At 39.1% G+C, this 16,989-nt stretch overlaps 1 protein-coding gene across 2 annotated transcripts; it reads right to left on the reverse strand.

The window, feature by feature from the left end:
- Nucleotides 1–578: 578 nt before the first annotated feature.
- On the reverse strand, nt 579–16,989 carry LOC112960568 (granulocyte-macrophage colony-stimulating factor receptor subunit alpha-like). 2 transcript variants are annotated; one of them, XM_026054965.1, is made up of 13 exons: nt 16,881–16,989; nt 15,539–15,697; nt 14,951–15,044; nt 14,642–14,775; nt 12,497–12,623; nt 11,023–11,152; nt 10,756–10,931; nt 7,931–8,070; nt 4,247–4,285; nt 3,108–3,237; nt 2,564–2,660; nt 1,930–2,011; nt 579–1,024 (listed from the first exon to the last, which is right to left on the reverse strand). In XM_026054965.1, exons 3-13 carry the CDS (start codon nt 15,033–15,035, stop codon nt 953–955), a joined length of 1,212 nt encoding a protein of 403 aa, XP_025910750.1. In that variant the 5' UTR covers nt 15,036–15,044; nt 15,539–15,697; nt 16,881–16,989; the 3' UTR covers nt 579–952. The 2 variants fall into 2 exon arrangements, with proteins under 2 accessions (XP_025910750.1, XP_025910749.1); XM_026054964.1 differs by having other exon boundaries at nt 15,539–15,700.

Here is a 16,989-nt window from a genome sequence, read left to right on the forward strand (position 1 = left end):
TTCTTTCCCAGACTCTAAATCTGTCCCAAACTCTACCCATAAGATTAGATGTTTGGTAGCTAATTTCCATAGAGAGTGAAAGAGGAAAGATAGTTGATCCAAATCTGTTATACCCTTCCTCCAAGATGAAACATTGCTCTGGGCACAAGAATTCGATCTTTCCCAAACAGTAATATGTCTGTGCCTGTCCCAATATCTCAGCGTTAGATATAGCATGGTCCAGATAGTACATGTAATTGTTGACCTGTGCAGATATGATACTTCTCCATAAGTCCGAGGATCCTCCAATGTTCAGAAGAATCTTGGCCTCCTGAAGCTCCTTTCTCCAGTTTATCTCACCTCATACTGGGTACTGTAAATGTCATTGGAAATGTCCAAACTCTAAAAAGGACAAAAGCTCTCACCAGACAGGTCTTTTTCTCTCTTGGTAGTGACCTGCATAATTCACTAGTTCCCTGGTGTATGATATCATTGGATCAGAAGATGAGAAAAACATTCCTACACCTATATATAACCCAAACATATTCTCAGAATGGGTCACACTACTCCACAATAAGAAGATGTAAGCACCACACCTCTGATATTATGCCTCTGCTAGTTTATTTCTCCTTTGAAGAAGAATCATAATTTATGAGTCTTTCTAATTTCAAATAAAATGAAATATTTCAATGAAATATTTCATTATGACATATTTCAATCATATTCACAAAAAGAACGACATCCAAAAAGGATGATTACCCAAACAGCTGAAGTCAGTCCAGATTAAAAGCAAATACAATGGGATTTCAAAAAAATTGCATATGAGGTAACCATCTCTTTTGGCTGCACTGCTGTCTTTGTCTTTGAAAAGGAAGAAAGTGGAGAAAGCCTAAGGATTATGCCAGAATTTACAGAAGGATATACAGTCGTCTGAGCTGAGAAATACACTTGCAAATTGCTCATTTTACTTTGGTTATTTCATTACTTCAGCAAGTACTATTATCTCTTCAGTTTCCGGTGTTATCGATTGCATTTCGCACTCAGTCTGCAGAAAATAAAATAAAAACTTCCATTAGTTTTATAAATAAGCATAGCCTCTAATAACTTATCTGTAATTCTGAGAGTATTTCAATATTTGTTGTATATTTTATAGGAGTATTTCACTTCTTTRTTTCTTAGCTAATAAGCTTTCCGTAGCAGGATATAACAGTGAAATTTCAGCCTCTCTATAATGCAGGCACATGGGTTTTGACTGGCCTAAAGGTGGGCAGGGAGAACTTATGTTTTTCTCTAATGCACCATGCAGATTATCACAAATCATCTCAAATGAATTAAAAGAAAAGGATTAACTTTGTTAAGCCATGCATGCAGATGACTATGCCTTGTCCTGAAGTTTAGCTAACTGAACAGACCATGAGAACTACCCGACATGACATGAGAAATTGCTGGAAAATAAAAGGGATGGTTGGATGTAGGTGGGGTGCTGGTCAATATGCTTGTCTGGTCAAACCATGTGTCTGATCACTGCAGTCTCTCCTATCATCTTACAAAATCCTATTCCTAACTACTTTCTGTGTCACCTTCCTCTCTGTCCTGTATGTATCCCCTAGTGACCTTCAAGGTGGACTAATTGGTGAGTAGGAGGAGACCCATGCCTGGAATGACCAAGGTCAGGGCCAGTGAGCAGGTCAGGGGTCCTGGGATTGGGGCATGGGCATTAGGTGGACTTATAGCCAAGCTCATATTGGAGGGACCTGTGCCTGTGGGGTGTTGTGCRTGCAGAGAGCGAGAGTGTGTTCACTCTTCCCTGGTGAACTTCAGCCCTGCTCAGCTGGTAAAGAGCAGCAGTTACTCTCTGTATTAAGTTCTTTATCATTTAAGCAATACCTTTTAGACTGCAGTAGAACCTTGAATTTCATACATTTTATATAAATAGAAAAAAAAAGATACCTTTAGAGCTGTATCAGGCAGTACATGAAATGCATTTTTGGGCTCTGGGATTTGTGGAAATGCTGCTTTCCAATAGCCAGTCCTGGAGAGCAAAAAGGGATGGAACAGAAAAGAAAAAATAAGTAACCAGCATGTATCAAAACCATTGCACCCTTGAACAAGCTCTTATCTTCCTCTTCCAGAATAGAAGAAATGAAGGAGAGATGAAAAATATATATCGTGTCAGCACAGAATGAACACTGTTCAGGAAAACACTAGGAATTCTAGTGAACCTTGCACGATCTATACTGGAAAGGATAATCAGCCTGTGTGTTTGCAATAAATTCAGCACTTCAAGGAATCAGGAGATATACTGTGCAGACAGTATACACTACAATATTCAGATCAGTTGTACTGTTAATATGAATAATTACATATAATTGTTCTCCTTGCCATGCTGACAGAAGAGGAGGAACTTTGGGCTTCATAGTTACAGCACCTGCAGTACTACACATCTGGTTTGGTTTCTACTGCAGTGTGAATAAAAAGGTTTTATCTGTGCTACTGAGACACCTGTACCATATTTATTTGCTTAAGAACTTCATGCATGTTTCATACACAGGCAAAATAAAATAAATGCATAAATTAAGCCTACCTTTTGCAGAACAAAACTGTGAGGACTGCCACTAAGAGTGTTGCAACTACAGTCAGAAGTAAGATCAACATTGAAGGAGAAATAACTTCTTCATTCCCTGAAAGAATAGCATTTAYAATGTTTTAGTGTAATAAAAAGAAATAGATACATAGCTATGTCAAACACCTACTTTGGTTCTGACTGGTGGATATCGGTCTGAAAAGTTTCTGTTGTAATAAAAATCAGCTCTTTAACTTAGTGCTTAAGCGGTAATGTATGTTGGGAGAGATTAACACTGAACCTGTTTGTTCATCTCCTGCAATAAATACCTGCTGTGGTTTCACTTACACCTGTATACATTTTTATACTAATTTCAAACCACCAGAATGTCTGAGTATTAAGAGGTGTACAAATACTGTCTCTCCTTTTCTTCCCAGCAGTGTAGATTGAAACAAAATGTTTGCATATCATTCATATTTTTGTGTTAGCAGGTGAAAAGCAGTGTGTGAGGTAGACAGGAAATAAGTGGGAAAAACTAGGCCAAAGAATTGATTTTCATTCTTACCAAACTCAAGAGGTGCACTCCACTCCCCCCAGGCTGTGTTTACAAGGCACGCACTGCCAGCTGCTCTGATTTTCACAAGGTACCTCTTTTTTGTATTGAAATTTTGAAAYGAGTAGTTATTTTTTCTTTCCTAAAAGCAAAGCAATCAAACGGAGAAGTTTTTCTTCATTGCATTCTAGATGTTAACAGTGTGTAAGTGTCATTTACCACTGAAACTTTTACAAGGTTATGAGAGCATTACTTATGATATACAGAGCAAAATATAAATGCATGTCTGTTTATTATGCATATAATATGCACGTATCCATATATCTCCTTTCAAAAATAACCTGTCCTTCAGTAAACTTTTTCTGTTTAGAACCTATTTTTACTTTACACTGTAACCTGTAACTTCTTATGATATAGCATGACTTCTTGATAATTTCCCTTCCCTATGGCTCCTTCACAGAGACCAAAGCAGATGTTGGACTGTCTCATTTCAGTACTGCTAGAATCAAGTGATGTGAGGCATAAACTGTCTGCATGTACTTCACATTCCTCATGTGCATTATGACTTTTCAAGACAACCATAAATTCCCATCCAAAACCTGTAAAATTCGTAGAAGATTGCAATACTTAGTGTTATTAGAAATTACCGAAACATGCTTACTTTGGATACTTTCAGGATAGAGGTGGAATATRCAAGCTGCCCTAATTAGAAGGAGGTGCAGGATACCTGGAGAATAGCATACATGGATTCCCTTCCTGAAGGGTTTTTGTTGTATTTGTTTTTCGTAAACAGTTAAATTCCTGGGAGACGTTTTCTCTGTATCTCATCTCTGCTGTCATTGACGTGTAACTTCAAATTACAATCAAATATTTGAGGGGTAGTGGGGACAGTACAATGTAAAACTGAAGGTTTTTCAAAATACTTACAGAATAATAATAAAGTTCTGTCTTTGAATATATGACAAACATCATATAAACATAATAATGATTTATCAGTTTGAAATGTTTAAGAAATTTATAAATAAGCATCTCATAAAGCATAGGATATTGAGTGCTGTTATACTGATATTAAAGGCATTTGCATACTATTTACTTCTCACAGATGACTATGAAGCCAACATATTGCTGATTAACTGAACAGGAAGACTTACTGTTATATAAGTATCTTTGGTCTTTTCCTCAGGATTAGCCTGAAAATTAGAGAAAAACTTTATTTTTATGATTGCTTGTTTTGCGATTAGATTATAAATCATGTTTTATCCACTATCTTCTTTCACCCTATTGCTCTTTCTTATCTACTTGACAGTTTGTTCAGAACTGGTGATTTATCTCAGATTTAAGATCTAATATATAATTCTTCTACAATGCCAAGTTTATATAGTGAATAATTCTGCTATGGAAAAGTATTTGTTTTCCTTACCACCAGAGTAGAGAAATAAATTTTCTTTCAGATTGGTGATTGAACTGAAACACAAGCAAAACAAACCTGGTCTGAATCAAAACTATAGCTTTATTCCTGCATACACTAGGGGGGGGGGAAAAAGAGAGAGAGAAATCTGTGAGATAAAACTTCTGGTTTATGCGTAGTATTTATATTTAAAAATTAATTTCATTACTTTTRGTTGCAAGTGTTATGTAAATATTGTTTCCTTTTCCCTTGGATGAAACATTTTGAGACTGACATGAGTTCACATAGATTTTAAGCTGCCCTTCAACAACATTTTTCATAGATACAGTAAAATTCACTCATTTCTCTTGAATAGCTGTAACAACTGCAATGTAATGTAGTGACCACACGCAGCTAATTGCTGGCAAACTGTATCTACTTCTCCATTAGCCTGTCAGAGTATAAGCATCGGAAGGTGCTGAAGGAACTGGCAGATGTCACTGTGAGGCTGCTCTCATCTTTGAAAGGTCATGGCAGTTGGGGGAGTTTCCTGATAATTGGAAAAAAGCAAGCATCACACCTGTCTTAAAGAATGGCAAGAAGGAAGATTCAGGGATCTACAGTCACCCTCACCTCAGTCCCTGGGAAGCTTGTGGAGCAAATCCTCTTAGAAGCCATCTCTAAACATACAAAGTGCAGGAAGGTGATTAAAAACAGCCAGCCAGCATGTGTTTGCCAAGGGCAAATCATGCCTGAACAACCTAATTGCTTTCTATGATGAGATGACTGGCCCTGGGGACAAGAGGGTGGGTATGTTGTATACCTTGACTTTAGCAAGATCTTTGATTCAGTCTTCCACAGTCTCCTTTTCACCAAGTTGGTGAGGAATGGGCTGCATAGGTAGACAATAAGGTGTGTGGAAAATTGGCCAGACTGGCCAGCTCAGAGAATTGTGATCAGTGGTGCAAAGTCCACCTGGTGGCCAGTAAATAGCATAGTCCCTCAGGGATCAGTACTAGGAACAATACTATCCAATGTCTTCATTAATGACATGGATAATGTGACACAGCACAACCTCAGCAAGCTTGAGGCCAACACCAAATTGGGGGGAGCAATCAATATGCTAGARAGCATGGCTGCTACTCAGAGGGACCTGGATAGGCTGGGGAAATGCACTGGCAGAAACCTCATGAAATTCAACATGCGCAAATGCAAGCTCTTGCATTTGGGAAAGAATAACCCCATGCAACAGGATGGTCTAGGAGCTGACTGCCTAGGAAGCAGCTCTGCAGRAAGGGGTCCAGGGATCCTGCTGGAAAATTGACCATGAGCCAGCAATGCGCACTTGCAGCAATGAAGGCCAACCACATCTGTATTAGTAAGGATAGAGTCAGCTGGTCCAGGAAAGTCATCCTTCCCCTTTGTTTGGCACTTGTGTGGCTGCATCTGGAGTACTATGCCCAGTTTTGGGCTCCCCTGTTTTAGGCTGTAAAATCGCATGCCCTTCATTACACATTTTCTATTTGTTCTGGAATCTTCCCAGGCCATTTGCTGTTTGATTCATCTATTTGAGCATGGGACATTTTTTTTTGGGGGGGGGGGAGGGGTGCCATTTCACCTACGTCTTCATTGAATAAGTTGTTTAAACACTCTTAATTGTCAAGAAGAAGACAATTTAAAGCTTGTTCTTTCTCATGCTAAAGTAAACATCTAAATTAGGCCAGTTAAACTGCACAAATATCCTTCTATTGACTTAAAAGCAAGTCTAGTAAGCTATCTTAAATATAGACAACTGCCTTATAGACAGCTGAAGTTAGAAGAGATGAATTCCACACATTACAATTAAGAACAGATTAGAAAAGCTAACATGCATTTTAAAGAGCAGGTCATTCTGATTTTTTTTTCTCTCTAGTTGTACTACATAATATTAACGAAACCAAAACACTCAAGACTGTGATGATGCTTGAGTTTAACAATACAATTTGTCCAAATGGTTATATAATGTGGCCATTTAGAATCTGGAAGTCAACTTGGTGAGTGGCTAACAAAGATACTAGATTAAGCACCTCTTAAGAGACAAGACAGTGACTATTATTTTGTAGTAGAGATCATCTGAAGGGGGAATCCACTAAATAACTGCTGTTAAAACTCATAAAAAATGGCCCATAGACTGCTTAAGACACTTTAATGACCATAAAAAGACAGCAAAGGGCGTATTTGTTTCATAGAGTATATCCTGATTTGCAACAGACAAAGATTTCAAGAAGTATTTGAAGATTTCAAGAAGCTTTACTGCAATTGCACATTTATGCAAAGGTAATACGAACTTTCCTGTAAGCTTGTTTTGCTACAAAGATCAAGGGAGTGGGAGAAGTAATAAAGCTTTATAACAGTTAGTTGGGCCTGGGAGAAAACTCGTCTGTGAGAGGACAAGACCCATCCAGACTAAGCAGTTTCAAATAACAGAAATCCAGGGAATGCCTTGAATCTGTGGCCCAGGCTGACTGTAGCACAGGCCGGTTTTTCCTTTGTAGACACTATCTGCCATCCTGTGGTCATTTGATGAAATTCCTCCACAGTTACAGTAGCTAATGTCTACTCTTTTTGCAATGAAACATAGCAACCTATCACTCTGTATTGCTTCAAAAAGACTTGTAAAATCAAGATCTGAATTTGAATTTCAGGAGCTTAAATGATTCCCTTAATTTTAAAAGGTAACCTGTGGTTAGATGCTCTGCCTTTCTGCTTTATCTCTCTCATTTATTTTCCTTTTATTTAACATTATACAGCTTCAGCTCTTAGACCAACGGTTGTTTTGCTTCCATATGATATCTGGAATATCGTAAATATAACACACACACACATATATTTATAAATATATATATATATAAATCGACACATATGTATTCAATATACATAATTATCTCTCTATATATGTTCAAAATAATATATCTATGTACTATATAGATATAGAACATATAGAAATTTCAAGACTCTTTAACTGAATGTACTATCCATTTTTTTATGCTGTCCAGAATTTACAGTCCACCTCTGCTCTTTCATAGAGATGCAGTCACCATTGGAAAAACTGCAGTCCTGGACAGCTCCTGTAAGTCTCAGTGAAAGAAACCTCTTTTTGAGTTCTGTCACAGCCAAAACTGTGACTGTGTTCAAGTCATGATGAATCCATGCTTCTCCCCTTAGTCCTACACAGTTGTACCCACCCAATGTGCCTTCAGCAATAACTCACTCAGCGGAACAGACACAAAAAGATGGGGCAGTACATGGTGGGGTACAAGAATGGGAGGACCACAAAGGAATATGGTACTACATATGAGAAAGGCTACACTGTAAAAGAGAGAGAGAAAGTTTTCTCTGTTATGTATGTGTGTAGGTAAATGCTAACATATATATTAATGTTAAATATACATCAAGAAATTCCTCTTACCTTATGCTTTATGTCAACTTCATATTTAAAACACTCGTCTTTGCTTGAATGACTTATTTGGGGTCGTTGCCATTGAATTATGCAACCTTTTTGAATTCCATCACAGTTGATAGTGACATTTAATGGGGGCATGAGCTTTTCTGAAATGATACAATCAAGAATGCAATTAAAATCATTTTCATCTCTTTTTGCTTTGATAAAAGAAAGTGCAATTGCAGGTAGCATATCTACAAAGAAAGATACTTATTTGTATCTCTTCTTAGAAACTCTGTTAGATACAATTGAAAAACCGGAGTTCTTCAGATCCTGTCTCCAGGATCAGAAAAAACAGGGTCTGAGCCAGGGAACGTGACTTAGGAGCATACCAAGATACAAAATTCCTCCATTTATTTTGGTAAACACTTAGATAGAGTTTCTTCTTCTTTTTATGAGGATGTTCCTTACTGAGGAGGAACAAGCTGAAGCTGAGAAATCCAAAGGACTTTTCTTTCTTCAAGCCTCCTCACCTGATGCTTCTGTAACATGAAGGTGTGGCTTGCTTGGTGTTGTAAACTATGCAGTTTAATCCCTCTCCCAAATAAGCTATTAAATTACAAATTTAAGAATGGAGCTTCAATTTTAAGAATCAAGCCAACTTCTCTACATATCTGCCATAGGTGTGAGCACAAATATGGAGACTTTATATTTCAGTCATCCCCAAGGACATGATACTTATTGTAAAAACAAAAGACAAACAGTCATTGATCGCAAAAAGGGTGATAAAAGGCTGAAAGAGGAAACTTCAGTTTCAGCTAGACTATCTTGCTTTGATTTTTAGAGACCGGATTGGGCTATTTGGGCTATTCACTGTCTATGCTTATGGTGAGTCCCTGTAGGGGAATGTCCCTGTAGGAGACAGTGAGGTGCTGTCCTTCTGCCTATATTGATCTGTTCGTGGCTGGCTGTGCCTTTACTGTGCATATGTGCACACCTATTTGGCATTCACACTCAGCCCCACTACCAGCAGGGCCTGGAAAGGGGAATGTGGAGCAGCTGTACTCCTCCACTGGCCCAAGACAGGAGTGATGCTCTGGATCCTACAGTCCGCCAGCCTTGGCTACTCTTAACAGCACTGATCAAAGAACAGTCATGTTTCATTTCCTGTAAATAAATGATGCAGCTCCATTCCTTCTCCTTGTAGAACAAAGCCTTATTTGTCCATTTTTTGCATACAATAGCAGAAAGAGTGGGGCTTTGCCAAATCAGTTGATTCATTCCCATAGTAAATGTACAGGATGCTCCCAAGTACATCACCACATAAAGCATGTGAAAACTTGTAGTGCTTTGTATACATATTCATTTCTCTAGTGAGGGTATGTTGTCCATGGTTGCCATGCCCACTGGCAATAAGAAGGGGGAGCCAGTGCTCAGATAAGCTTATTCTGTCATGTCTCTTCAGTTGAAAGGTTTTTGGCCATCATTGAAGGGACAGAGGTGTGTAGTGAAATCTCTTAYGTCCTGAGGACCTTGCAGGAGAAAGACTTAAAAACAAGATTGGTCCGACGTAGATTAGCCTCTGTGGAAAGGCTTTTGGTGCTGAAGAAGCCAGGGTAGATTGTAGCTGTAGAGATTTCTTGATTGATTTCACTATGCCTTTTTGACTTGGGGAAAAGATTTTCTGGAAGAACCCACAGTCTATCATCTCTTTTGACTTTAGGTCTAAGGTGAGACACAGATACTTGGCTCTTTAACAGGTGATTTATCACCTGGAAGGAAGTGACTGTGGCCATCTCAAACAGGAAACTTGCCATTGCAAACCACGTACTTCTCCAAACCTGGTGTTAAGGCTGTACAATACAAGTCAAGCCATGGAGTCTGTCCACATAAGAAAGGATGGAAAAGCAGTGACTAGAAAGAAAAATTCTGGACAAAGTATTAAATTTTGGAGAAGTAAAACAAGCAAGGCAGAAAATCAAACTATAATAGAAGAACTACTGCAAAAATAAAAGTTATGATATATTGTGTTTCAAAATATGGAGACAGAAACACTGACCAGAGTAAGTGATTGAAAGCAATTTAAACAGAGAGGCATACACTGCCCCTTTTGTCATTGCAAGGATAACGTATGAAAGGAGAGTTCAGGGCTTGCCTCTATAGATACCATATTTAAGGAAAGAGCATTCTCTCCAGCAGTGTTTGTAAATGGATAACCACAGTGTGAACTGACATGTAGATAGTTTGTCAAAAGGAAGTGCTACAGATTCTACAAGTGTGTAAACTGGAGTAGAATTCTGCAGCCAGACAGCAAAGCAAGAAATAAGACTAGTTGCAGCAGTGTTAAGTTTAACAGGAAATAATATGAGGGTTTGTTTTGAATTCAGTGATACAGTCGATATACTTCAGCCTTTAGGCTAATATTTAATTGAATCGGTTTTCAAGCTAAGCAACAAAATTTCGCTATATTTGTATGGGAGAAGAGAAATATAGAGGTTTCAGAAGTAATTCTGGAATTTGATACCAACATCCACTAGTTTATGTGCTTTCGTGGCTTTTAGGAAATTGATATCCAGCTGGAAAACCCTATCTCTCAGCGTTAGTATTCTGTTAGGGTGGTCAGACTTCTCTGAGCTGTTATTTCATAATGTCTCTGCCTTCTATTGCTCTGATTCACTTTTGGAATGATATTTTCACAACCACTGGGGCCAGGATCAAAGCTTTCCAAGGAAAAGGAAAGCCTGTTTTGTAGGGAGAGATTTCTGTAATGAGCACAGCTCCTTCGCAGAGATGAATTCCCTACTCCCTTCATGCAAAAATGGAAATAAAGCAGAAATAAATTACTTACTTACCAATTGTATACAGTTTAATGTACTCATCATGGAACCGGATCAGGGAGTCTTTGCTAGAGCCATTCACCATGAAGTAAGTAGTAGTATCTTTTATCATCACATTTTGGAATTGACATCCTGTGTGTCTCCCATTTTCATCTTTAACATAAAGCTCACATTCCCTCTCTTCTTCTTCTCTGTGCACAGCAAGGTGTTTTAGTTAATGCATGCAGTGTCATGTGTTGAATCAGAATTCAGAATTCCCCAGAGTCAAGCAGACCTACTCACCCTGAGTTCTGCCAGTAGAGAAAATATTGGGTATCACCTGGAGCATCCCTGCCCGCATGCCAAGTGCAGTTCATAAGGGAGACATTGTAAATCACACAGGAGAAATTTGTAATGGCTGTCCCGGGCATGCCTGCAAATAGAGGAATGTCGCATGTCCCCTTGCTCCAAGCCGGAAGATCTCGGCATCCACTTATGTATTTTAGGCACCTGTGACTTCAGCTGATTATTGCATGGGTTTAGGAATGATGTGCTTCATTTTAGGTAGCATAACTGGAAGTTGTTTGCAGTGACAGGCTCTATGAAGAATTTCACATGGATATAAACTCCAAGGATAAGATTATGGTTGCATCTGATAGAATAAGGCTCAGAGGAGCCTACACTGCTTTAGTACAGGCTGTAAGCTAAAGTGGCTACTCCTGTGCTTTGAATTGTTTCAATTCAAAATGAGACACTGGTGCCTCAATGTCACTAACTGAAATATCTCCCTGTCAGCCTTCAGGACCCTACAGTAGTATTTCTGTTCYTGATGAATTTGCTTCAATGCTCTGTCAGATATGTAGGGAGAGTGAGGAGGAGCCTAACTGAGGACTCCAGAGAAGATGAGAAGCCCAAGCGCAGACCTCTTAAGTCTCTCCAGACTTCAGAGAGAAATGCTTACACAAATAGGTATAGATGTAACCTTAGGAAGCCTTTGTGATTTGCAGAGATACCTTCTTCCACCTGGAATTAATTCCAGGAAACACATCCTGATCACAAACATTTCTCCTTAAGCTTCCTGCCCCCCACACCCCTCCAAAAAAAGTTCCAGTAAGTCTTTTTTTAAATCTGCCTTTTAAAAGGAAGCATGACTTATCCTTAAGTCATCACTCTTTTTAAAGGGAAATGGGGGCTTGACAATACTAGAATTAATGCCATTTTGCATATGCCCACTCTAGTTTGCTTAAATGAGCAGATCATGTTCCTCACGCTCTTACTACTCTCATATATATTACCCCTCTGATATAAAAAGGGGTAAATTCTGTCAGACTTTTCATTATTGTGGATGATATACCACAAAGTATTAGTCATGAGATCATGAGTGACACTGTGATAAAACTAAAGGTATCACAGATTTCTCAAATAAGTTCAAAACCAGCAGCCACAAACCTGTTTCCCTTGGATTTTTAATAACGTTTTAACATTAATGTAAATGTTTAATGTTTAAATGTAATCGATAAAATATTAACACAAACATTTAAAAGAGAGATGGCAATTGAAAAGATGGCAACAAGCAAGGTGGCAACTGAGGACTAAAGAACTACTGAGCTGTCATAGGAATCTCCTTTTCTTGTGACTATAAACCTTGCCATAAGGCTGTGAACAAGAAGCTTGTTCATAACATAGGAAACAAATGAATTAAAGAATGATTTTTTTTTTTTTTAACCCTTAAAACATTGGAAGCAGACAAATCCTTTCCCAAGGTCGAGCATATTACCTTGTGGAATAAATGTGCATATGCTTGAATATGTAGTGTTGATGTTCACTGCTGTAACTGAAAAGTTTGCACCATTATGTAGAGGAGGTGCCATATTTCTTTCAAACATGCAGGTTGTATCCTTCACCTGAAAAATGATATGCACATGGTTTACTTTTCTGTTTTTCATTGGGTGGTTTACATATCACTCCTTGTAGAAAGGACTCAGGCTTGTATTTGATTTGTAACAGTGGGACCACTGCAACAGTGAAACAGGTACCAACATCTTTCCAGGCTCAAGAACTCCCTTCCCAGAAGGCTGGGGTAATAAAACTTTACCAATGCAGGGTGAAGAGTTCAGTGTTCCCTCAAGGAAATCCTAGAGGAAATCCTGGTAAAACAGTGTTAGAAATAGCAATTCCTCCTGCCTTTCCACCCATAGTCCCCCAGATCAGTTCAAACATCCTCCMCACGGAGTATGTGTTTTCATAGGAATCAGCACCTGGCTGCAATGTTTATACTCCATGCAAAGACAAAGTGAGGTACCCCACAAATGACTGTCTGCGTAAGAAGCTGGGCTGAGGTTCATCTCCACTAACATTATCTTTCTGACAGCTAGCATCTAGTCTGAGCAAGTCATATGGGTGCCTTGTCCACGCAGTGGTGAGGGAAGGTAGAGACATTGGTATCTAAGAAACATGGGATACATTGCCTTCAGGCAGGGCCTGTACCTCCTTAGCAACTCCTATTGGAGCTTAAAGAACTACAATCTCCATGTTTAGATTGCTGAAATGAGGGTGACATGCATTTACTCAAATCTGTGATTAGTGGTGCAGATGATATAATTGCATGGAGTATTAAAGGAATCCTAAAAGGTCAGGCTTTTCTAGAAACTGTCTACTGAAACATTAAACACAGTATACGGATTGCTTATTGACATAGTAATGTAGCATGAAATGTTCCCTCTCTATCTGTGCAAAATAGGCTGCCAAAACCTATACATACTACTACAGTTCCTGTTCTTAAAACAATTCTATATTTGGGGCTGCCTATCCAGTCAGATGCATGAGAAATATTGGCCAAATGGGCTGATACCACTGCAGCTTTGAGCTCTAGAAGAAGGGAACTTAGCTAAGGCAGGAGCAATACATATGCAGGAAAAAAGAATAATGTCAGGAGGACAACTTCATGACTTGCTTTGAAGTTTCAGTCCATCTTGTAGAGGACAGTGACTGAGAAACTATTCTGCTTAACACACAAAGTAGTTGCATAATAGAGGAAGGTCTAACTTGCCATCTTCCCTGCATCAGCACTTCTAAAAACAAACTAAAACATAAGCAGAAGTTGCTTTTTCATAAAGTCATGCCAGTTTTTAAGTCATCCATTCACATAAGATCTGAGGTCCAAGTCTCTTGTCTTCTATCAAAAGTTTGGATCTCTAGTCAGAAAGGCTGGTGGCATTTCTCCTTTTCAGCTATTTATATAGGTTTCCCATTTTCTTGAGCCGAGATGAGAATCTGGACCATGCTGACCTGCAGACTGACCTAGAGAGTAAATCCTCCAAGAATGTCTGGCTATAGAGATACCATCCACTCAGGCCCACAATTTTTTTCAGGACTTGGTTCAGTTTGCCTATACAAAGGCAAAATTTGTATTTGAAATACCCATGAATACCCTGTCTGGCCCCAGCAGCCACTCCAGAAAGGATGTCTTCACTGTCTTCTGTGCCACACCATCCAGTCCTGAGCAGGCACATCATTGCATCTCCAAGGCCACCTAAGTCTTATCTTTAGGTAAGTCAGTCAGGACACAGGCACCTAACTCAAGTCTATCCATTGTACTTATAAATCATCTTCTGCATTTCATGAGCTGCCTCTCACCTAAGCTCCTCTGAAATACGGACAAGAGGCAATCTTACACTTCAGTCCCATCAAGGCCATGATTYCATAAGAGTGCTCTGAAAGCAAGTATTTCATGAGAATGGTGAGAGAGAATGGACATACCTCAGTACAAAGAAGGATCTCACTAAAACCTAGAAAGAAGTAATAAAACACAGACTACCTTCTTCCTACCAAGGATACGTTTTTCAGTTACATAAGGATATGAAAGAAAAAGAAAACAAGTGTAATGATTTATCTCTATTAAAACTTTACATAGCAAATTTACCTTTATCTTTATCTCCCCATCACCTGCATTCACAGAACACGAATACTCAGTGAAATTCATGCTGCTCACCCAACTCATTTCCATTTTCCTCCGATTCAGTGTCAAATTTCTAATAGGTGAGTCTGGCATCTCCACTGAAAGTATCACAGAAGAGTATCAGTACAGATGCAATACTGATGTTCCCAGATTTTCAGGTGCAGAGGCTACCTAGGAGGCCTCAGCCATAAGGCAGCTTAACCACAGCTACCTCTAAAGAGAAGCACATTACACCCCACCTCTGAGGATGTCCTGTAGGAGCATTGTACTTACAGTCTGTGCATCGCCAGCCACCACACACTGGGGCAAACAGCAGCATCCACTGGATCATGAAGATGAGCCCAAGAGGAGCAACCATCTCTTCTTCCTTGGAGACAGAGARGAGCAAAACTTGCCCAGAGTGGATGACGTCAAAGAGAACCACTCACCCCTGAATTTAGCTAGTCTGCCCTGCTCATACTGCCTGCCTCCACACCATCCTTCAGCTCCTATGGCTCTAGTGAGGCAAGATTTCCCCATACTGAAGCCATGCTGACACTTTCCCAGCAGGCTGTATTAATTCACGTCCTTGGGGATCTTGTAGTTTGTTATAGCTTCTGCCATCTTGCCAGAAGAGAAGTCAGAATCACTGTGGTGGTGGAGGCTGTGGTTTCCAAGATCACTTTTAGAGCCATTTCATAAATGGGAGTTACTCTGGCAACCGGCCAGCACTCTGGCACTATAATGAGCAATTACATGCCTTGGCCAGCAATTCTGCAATTGCACAGTTGAGTTCCTTCAGAGATCACRGGTGATGACACCTAGTCCTGGTGGCTTATTAATATCTAATTTATCCACTTAGTAAACCATCTGTATATTTACCTCAAAGTGATCTAGCTTCTCTGCTACAGTTTTCCTTCTGGCTTCAGCAGGACTGATGCAAAGTGTGCATTGAGATTTTGTGTTGCAGCTTCATGGTTCTTGAGGGACACTTTTACACTTCTGCCACCAAGACATCTCACTGATTCCCTTGCTGGTTTCCTGCTGTTGATATATTTAAAGAACTTGTTAGCAGCTTGAGAATATTTGCAAGGTGCTCTTCACTTCCTTTTATCCCTTCTGATTTCCTGTTAACATTAGACCTGCCGTGTTTACGAGCATTTCTGTTTTGCTTCTTTGGGAAAGATTCACATTTTTTAAAAGCTGCCCTTTTTTCTAGGTTGATCTACTTAACTATCCAAAAGAGACATATATGGGTTTTTTTTACTGTTATGTTTTGGTTTCTTTTCAAATTGTGTTACAGAATTACTTGACTTTCCAATACAGCAATTCTGAACAACTTCCATGCTTCTCTCAGGCTTCTTCTTTCTGAATTGCTCCTTTAGGGTATCTTTTTGCTTGTTTGTTTACTTGTTTTTGCTTAACTGCCTCATATTCCATTTCAAGACAGGGTTAAAGCAGAGGCCATCCTATAGATTCCTCTTGTCCCCAAAACTTCCCCAGCCTCTACACTGTCTAAATGACTTCTTGTGTACTATCATGCTCTGAGTCTCCAGACCTCTGTCCATCTCTCAGGTCTTGAGGGAGAGAAAATTAAACAGACCTCTCAAGCAGTAAGAAAAATGTTCAGATAAACCATACAAAAATTAAAGAAGTTTTAATTTTCTGCCGCAAAACAATAAGGCTGTTGATCCTGGGACTGCTGTATGAAATGCCATATACGTATATTTGATGACTGCTAACTTAAGGTCTAAAGATTATCTATGTGCTATAAAGAAAGGTTAAGAGGAATAGACATCAGGCAAGTGGCTAACAGTCGCAAACAGAAAATGTCAAAATCAGTCATAACAATATCAATCAGCTCCAATCACCCTGTGGGCAGCGTGTTATGATAAAGTCACTAGCTCGTAAAACCTGATTCATGTACTTTCAAGGATGTTTTTGAATATATGCATAAATCTAGGAGGGGTATCTAATTTTGCTGCAAATTCAGTACCAAAAATGWAAAGAAAATCAAAATTGTGGCTAGGACCTTTCGTAAGCAGGGAGTAGGCACTTTGTTTGCAAAAACCTTTGTTCAGTTTAGCTCCATTTATTCCTTTGCCAGCTTTGAGATTTTGCCTAGGACATTTTTCTTCTAGCCTGGGGATTCCAGTATCCATCCTCGTATCTTACTGCATACCTCAGTGAACAAAACAGTCAGACAAGACAAAGATGAACCTACCTCGTTTTTCAAAACTTCTGTATCTCGTTTATCTTTGTATAATAGTCTTGAGGCTCAAAGAAGATTGAAAGACTTGCATTTGAAATGGTTGCGTAGCTATAAATAGGGT

The sequence above is a fragment of the Apteryx rowi genome, unplaced genomic scaffold (assembly GCF_003343035.1).
Source record: "Apteryx rowi isolate R43461 unplaced genomic scaffold, aptRow1 scaffold_979, whole genome shotgun sequence".
In the NCBI taxonomy this organism is placed as follows: domain Eukaryota; kingdom Metazoa; phylum Chordata; class Aves; order Apterygiformes; family Apterygidae; genus Apteryx; species Apteryx rowi.